This window comes from Myotis davidii, unplaced genomic scaffold, assembly GCF_000327345.1.
Source record: "Myotis davidii unplaced genomic scaffold, ASM32734v1 scaffold535, whole genome shotgun sequence".
Lineage (NCBI taxonomy): Eukaryota > Metazoa > Chordata > Mammalia > Chiroptera > Vespertilionidae > Myotis > Myotis davidii.
The window spans coordinates 1,677,637-1,685,246 of record NW_006286980.1 but is presented as its reverse complement, the minus strand read 5'-3'; the positions used below and the strand labels follow the sequence as shown (position 1 = coordinate 1,685,246).

At 38.5% G+C, this 7,610-nt stretch overlaps 1 protein-coding gene across 1 annotated transcript in view; it reads right to left on the bottom strand.

The window, feature by feature from the left end:
• Positions 1-303: 303 nt before the first annotated feature.
• Positions 304-7,610, bottom strand: part of TM7SF3 (transmembrane 7 superfamily member 3) — a 25,195-nt gene continuing 17,888 nt past the window's right edge. Inside the window, exons 7-11 of the mRNA XM_015560764.1 lie at positions 6,362-6,448; positions 5,148-5,213; positions 3,989-4,141; positions 1,411-1,508; positions 304-573 (exon numbers count right to left, since the gene is read on the bottom strand). Coding sequence (XP_015416250.1) covers positions 304-573; positions 1,411-1,508; positions 3,989-4,141; positions 5,148-5,213; positions 6,362-6,448 — 674 coding nt within the window. The remainder of the gene's footprint in view (positions 574-1,410; positions 1,509-3,988; positions 4,142-5,147; positions 5,214-6,361; positions 6,449-7,610) is intronic.

Genomic DNA, 7,610 nt, shown 5'->3' with positions numbered 1-7,610 from the left:
TTCAATTAGCAAATTACATGCTTTTTTAAAGGAGGGAAACAGGGAATAACCTAAAAAAGCAGGTTGTCATTCTCATCCCTCATCCCACCCCAACCCATTGGGTGCCATCTTTATTCTCAGCATTTTCTTCACAACTGGGAATTGACCAGGTAAGCCTAAGTAATCCTGATTTAGAAATTAAAGTTCATTAAGTAGATTTTTAGAAGTATGAACTTTAACCACCTAACAAATTTAAATTCTTTGCTTCTATGATCATAAGTTATTAACAGTATTTGAATGGTGTTTGCTTCCTCCTTGTTCCAGTTAACTTTCCTCCGGCTCATCTTTCATTCTATTACCAAGTGCTTCTGTTAGCACAGGTGAGCCAATATTCCTAACTATCGCTCTGATTCTTGGATTTAGGGTCTTACCATTAGTTTGAAAAGGCACATTTGTGAAAGCTCTGCGGAAATGAGGGCTCAGTGCTCTCTTGAGTACATTCAAAGCGATGTAAGAAAGACTTGTATACATGTAACTGTCAATGGCCAAGACCACCGAATAGGAGCCAATGAATCCACAAGTCAGGATGTTCAGCTGTGGAAGAGAGGGAAATTTTAGGCTTTACCTCTGGTAGAACAAGAATAGTTGCTAACTCTTATCACTGGCCTCAAACATAGGGAATCACTTCTGCTCACATGAAAAGGACCAAGTCTTAGAGCTGAGTAAAGGTTACCTATAAACTAAGAACAATCTTTGACACCCATAATGAGTTCTTAAAACACAGTTTACGTATATAAAAGGTATCTTCCCTGTGAAAGAACTTCAACAATAAAGTTTAATTAAACGAAGAACCACTTTTTTGCAGAGATGGCTAATGATCTATCAGATTGTTGCATTACAGTGAGTCCAACCTTCTCTGCTCCCACTGTTAAAAGCATATTTTTAAATTTAATTGTTTTATTGAATTTATTGGGCTGACACTGATTGATAAATTACATAGGTTTCAGGAAAACAATTCTACAATATATCATCTGTATATTATATTGTGTGTTTACCATTTAATTATTTAATACTGACAATGGCACCTCCATCAAGCCTCCTTCCATCACCATTTACCCCCTGCCTTTACTCTCTTCTCTCTCCCCCCACTCCTCTTCTCTCTGGCAATCACCATACTGTTGCCTGTGTCCATGAGTCTTTGCTTAATCCCTTTACCCTTCTCACCCAGCCCCCAACCCCCAGCTGTCAGTCTGTTCTCTGTATCCATGAGTCTGTCTCCACTTTGTTAAGTTTATTTTGTTCATTAGCGTCAACATATAAGTGAAATCATATGGTACTTGTGAATAAAACATGCAAACTGGTGCAATAAGTGAACAACTGAAGGCCCAGGACAGTATAATAAATAAATCTAACTGTTGATGAAACACTTACTATTCTTTGGCAGCCCATGAAAATTACTGGAATGAGAACAACTATACAAGAGAAGGTCACCCAGAACACAGCATCATTACTAAATATTGTTAGGTTTCCTGAAAAAGCAAAAAGAAATAAAGAGTAGACATGTTCACTACGTTAAATTTCATTTTCTCAACATCTGAACATGGACATACATAGAAGGTTTAATGTGTAACAACCAGAGAATGTGTTGGCACTTCGAAATGAATTCTCATTTTCTTCCTTTAGCTGTCAATACAATCACCTTTGAAAGGTGTGTCCCAGCAGATAGAAGGGTGGGCGTAAAATCAAGCAGGTAAATGCTCTGCATTTATTCCCAGATGATTTATAAGAGGCCTGACTAATCCATGCTCTTCCATCACAAGCTGTGAAGCTAGGCCTCAGTTCTAAATAAAATGAGAAGATTCAACCACTTCATCTCCAAACTCCAAACCATTCATTCCAGCTCTAAATTTTTATGATTCCATGATTCTGTACTGCAAAGTAAAAGATACAAGGAAATGGGGTTTAGAGCTAACGATATGAACTCCCACCCAACCGAGGCAGCAAAATCCATTTAGTAGATTTTTACCATCAATCAGGTCCTGCCCAGCCACTGCATACTGGAAGATGTGATCTCCTAATGCATCAGGAAAGACAGGAACTAACCACTTATCTGTTTCTACTAAATTTTTCCAAAAGATGGCACACCTTGGGTGACCCAAGATGAACATATTAGAACTCCTATTTATAAATAAATTTAAACAATGAGAATTTAAGCCTGACAATTATTATTATTATCATTTTTAATCCTCACCCAAGGACATTTTCCATTGATTTTTTTAGAGAGAGTGGAAGAGAGAGGAAAAGAGAGAAATACTGATGTGAGAGAAACACATGGATTGACTGCTTCCTGCATATGCCCTGACCAGGGAGGAGCCTGCAATCTAGGTGCTTGCCCTTGACCGGAATCAAACCCGGGACCTTTGATCCGCAGGCCGACACTATCCACTGAGCCAAACCAGGTCGGGCCTGAGAATTATTTAATACTGACAGTGGCACCATCGCTCAGTCCACCTGAAAGTGGCCCCGCATCTTGAGACCCATGTATCCTGGAAGAGTAGGAGTTCTATAAATCCCACATATAAGTGAAATCATATGGTATCTGTCATTCTCTGACTTATTTCACTCAACAGAATACCCTCTAGGTCCACCCATGCTGTAGCAAATGGTAAGATTTCATTTTTTTTTCAGGTTGAGTAATATTCGATTGTACATGAGTACCACAGCTTTTTTTATCCACTCATCTATTGAAGAGCACTTTGGTTGCTTCCATATCTTGGCTACTGTAAATAACACTGCAATGAACATAGGGATGCATAAATTCTTTTGAATTAGTGCTTTGGCTTCCTTCTGATATATTCCCAGAAGTGGAATCATTGGGTCAGAAGGCAGTTCCATTTTTAATTTTTTGAGGACCCTCCATACTTTTCCATCATGATTGCACCAATCTGCATTCCCATTAACACTATTTGAAATAAAGGTTAAAAAAGCTACCTGCAAGGGCCAGGGGGAAAGGGGGGGCTGTGGAAATGAACCTGGCTTTAGGTTTGCTAAAATTAGAACAAAAGGGCCTCTTAATGGTCAGTAGAGGTTGTCAATTCTCTCTGGTCTTAAAAAAAAAATCTTTATAGAGTACCAACTACATTCTGCTATACCCTGTGTTCTCAAAGTTGATAGCCTCAAAAGACAACTATACTTATTTCTAACATTTCCATCTACTTTAATCTGATATTGCAATACAAAAACTAAATATAACATAAAAAAGAAATAGCCTAATAGAGTTCCTTAGAATGTAGATACTGTTTTTCCATGTTTGACAACAATCAGGAAATGCAAGTTATTGCACAACTACAATAAAAGTAACTTACAAGTTAACCAGATTTTTTACATAATTCAAAATTGAATTATGTAAAAAAATCAAAACAAACAAACAAAAAACAACAAAACAGAACCATCCCTGTGCTGCGGCCCTAAGATGACTACAAGTAGGTACCTGAGGAACACGAAGTTTAGCAAAGGGTGGGAGTGGAGGTTCGGGGTAAAAGAGAAGACTGAGAAAAGCACTGAGTTCCCCAAGTCAGCTGCCGTCAAAGCAGCACCCAATTTACCTGCGGGCTCTATTGGGCTTCTACTTAAGATGCATCTGAGGAAAGAGTTCCAGGGTTTAAAAAAATGAAGAACAAAACCCACTGTTTTGCTATATATTAAGAATGCATTTTGCCCCCGCCAATTCTAACAGAAACAGACTTAGACACACAGCTTATCTCACAAATAGGAACAAAGCTGTCTCTAAAGGCCTTCTATAAGTCATCTAGTACAGGTATCTTTGAGGAAAGAGGGCTTCTTATTTGTACTGGCCCTCCCTAAAGTGCCACATCATCAAGTGCCAATTTCCAGAACCCTATAGAAGACCCACATCCCTGATGAGGCAGTACTTGTACCTAGAGAGCCCAAATAAGACCTTTCAAACAATAAACTGAACGCACGCAACACTGAGTTATGCGTCTCTTACCCAACGGAGTGAAAAAAGTCACTGAAGAGACGAAGAAGCCCAGCACTAGTCCAACACACAGCATGCAGAGCGTGAGGATGCCAAATCGCCACCAAGCAGCTACCAAGAAAATCCCACCAAGACTTCCAGCGATGGCTGTCAGAACCAAACGAACTGCACAAAGACAGAAGAGGAACTGTGTGACCAGAGGTGGCTTCTCTGACTGCCTGCTTTAGAGGCAATAGACCATTGCCAGGGCCGCCCTTGGCCTTTCTGTTGGTCAGGCACCAACAGAGGTGGGTGGGCTCTTCAGTGGTGCCATGAGACCAGCATGGGCGTTCTCTCACTCTCGCTCTCTCTCTCTCTCTCTCTCTCTTTCTCTCTCTCTCTCAGCCAGTCTGAGGCATGAACCCTAGCTGGAGGGCTAAACCTCCCAGGACTGGTGACAGGCATGACTTGGCACAACCTATACATTAGGGCTGAGGAAGAAGGAATGACAAGCATTCTGTTAAACATGACAAGGACAGAGGGGTTGTGTTTGTTTTAAGGCAGTGGTTCTCAACCTTCCTACTGCGCGACCCTTTCATACAGTTCCTCATGTTGTGGTGACCCCCAACCATAAAATTATTTTCACTGCTACTTCATAACTGTAATTTTGCTACTCTTATGAATCGTAATGTAAATATCTGATATGCAGGATGTATTTTCATTGTTACAAATTGAACATAATTAAAGCATAGTGATTAATCACAAAAACAACATGTAATTATATATGTGTTTCCCGATGGTCTTAGGCCACCCCTGTGAAAGGGTTGTTCGACCCCCAAAGGGGTCGCGACCCACAGGTTGAGAACCACTGTTTTAAGGTGAAGAAAATCTTAACGTTTTAACTGTTGTAAATCTCATATTTGAGTATACCACCATAGCTGAAACAGGTTTATAATCCATAGGGACCTTTCATTTCCCTAAATACCAAGTAATTTACCAAGTACCAAAAACTTGGAAGAGAAGGTCTGAACAAGCAGTTTAGAAATGATGTTTAGAATACAGGTTTTACATTATTTTACACACAAAATAGCATATCATACACAATACTGGACAAACTGTAGAAGCAAAGGTGGAGTGTAAACACAGCATCTTTCTTTTGAACACCTAATTAAGCTATATTATTTTTACTTACCGTCATACTTAATAGGTGTCAGTCTGGTAATCAGTATATAAAAGAAGAATCCCATGAAGATAAAGCCTATGAAGAATAATTCTAGTAGCAAACCATCAGGAAAGAAAAAAAACACAAGCTATGGTTAGGTATTCTTTTTACAATGCAATTTAAGTATTTAATGTACAAATTCATGCTTCCACATTAGGGCATTTGGAGGAGAGAAATAATTATCTAAAGGCAGGAAAAATGCAGAATTCATAGCAAGTAAATATTACTATTAAATGGGTACACTATTAAAGTGTTAAGCATAGGTTATACCTTCTTGTAGTTAGGTCAATTTCAATTGCTAAGTTGTTCATTTCAGAGCTCATTTTAATACAGTTATACTTCCTTCTTAAAATAAGAATAGTACTTCTGAAATTGCACACTAAATTTCAACTTAAGAGAAAATAAATTGACAAGGTAAAAAAAAAAAAAAGCCACACAACATATTCCAAAGCAAAATGTGACTTTTATGTCTCCTTTTAATTCATCCTTTCCTTTTTAGAATGAACAATCCAACCATTATCTTCATCTGTTAAAATATCTAGTAATATCTTTAGAGCCTTCCATGCAGCTTAGGAATTAAATTCTTTGTTACAGAATCATTCTACACTTTAAGAAATTAAATATTCTTCACAATCATCTCTTCTCAATCAAGAAAAAAAGGTATACTGATGGAGGAAAAGGAATTGCTATTTCAAACAATTTGTTTAAGCAAGTTTATAGAGTTTTATGCGATCAGGATTATGTTCACTCTCCCCCTAATGCTCCATTTATACTCCTTGTTAATTAATTATACATGGAGTCCTACAGCCTGATTTATATGAAACCATGTCGAACACCAACACTGAAATCCACACACATACATATATATTTTTTACATTGATATCCTGATTCCTAACCTGTTATCTTTAACCAACTAGGAAATCTAGCAAGTGAAGAAGTTTGCTGCACAAATCACATTTTATTCCACTAACAAGAGGAGGTGGTAAACTCCATTATTGGGAAAAGAGAAAAAATAAAAATGCAGAGCAACTCGGCAGAATCTTTACTAAAACAACCCAACCACAAGTTTATGAAGACAGTGGAGGTCAACAGTTGCTTACTCTCCTTACAGATCATCAATTCCCCACAGCATTTAAGAAAAAAGACCATGAGGCATGCAATAGCAACTACATCAGACACAATACCTGTTTTCCAGAATCTGTGCCCAAAGAAACAAATGAAGAGACCAAGCAGGGCAAAAAGAGTGAAAAACACTTTGGTCGATACTCTTCCTAAAAATAATGAAAATTTAGTGAATAATACATGCAATTTGTTACTTTGTATTTAATCAATACAACAAAGCTTCATGAAAAAAGCAGTCAACTGAGAGTAATTTATCCCATACATGTATAATTTATTTTAAACACATCCTAGTCACCCCTAAATGAATTATTGTACGTAGGCAATGGCTGCTGGCGTAATAAAATAAAAAAATATGCTTCCTGATAGGAGTATGTAACATATTCTTGGGGGAGGGGGCAGGAGGAAGTGGGAAAGGAGGAGGAAAGAGTATACCTAAATCAAATAATTCTGTTTCTTCAAAAATAAACTATAGCCTTGCCGGTGTGGCTCAGCAGTTGAGTGTTGACCTATGAACCAGGAGATCATGGTTCGATTCCCCAGTCAGGGCATATGCCTGGGTTGTGTGCTCGATCCCCAGGAGGCGGGTGTGCAGGAGGCAGCTGATAGATGATTCTCTCTCATCACTGATGTTTCTATCTCTCCCTCTCCCTTTCTCTCTCTGAAGTCAATAAAAACATGTTTTTAAAAATAAAATATAATAAACTACAATACATTCATCACCATCATAACTCCTTTGAGATAAACACAAGAAATAATCCCTAAACTAAAACCAAATACAAAACACCTATATAAACTCATGTGAAAAAACTCACCACCAATCAAAACACTTAAGACTCAGATGGAAATACCACAAAGACCTACATTTAAATGAGAAACACAAGACAGAAGACCAGAATTTGTAGGACACAATATATACCTACATAGCAGCTTGGATGAGAATGAAGAACCCAAATGAAAGATGAAATGAAAGACAATGCCACATTCTGCTTATTTTAAGACCTGTGGTTGGAAACTGATGAAGAGAAAGAATTTAGCCTGCTCTTTTAAAGGAGGAACTCTAATTCATCCCAAGTTGATGGCCAAAAGCTCTTCTTAAAAGAAGAATGCTAAATAGAGCTATCTATATAAATAAAAAGCCAGCGACCGTAAAGCTGGAACGACCGGAACGACCAGATGCTATGAGGCCCACTGTGGCCAGTGAACTGGGCCACCCCTGATCAGACTCTCCCACCCTGATCAAGGGCGGGGTGGATGGGGCGGCCAGCCAAACTCAACCTTCCCTTTTCACCAGCCAGCCCCACCCCCAATTGC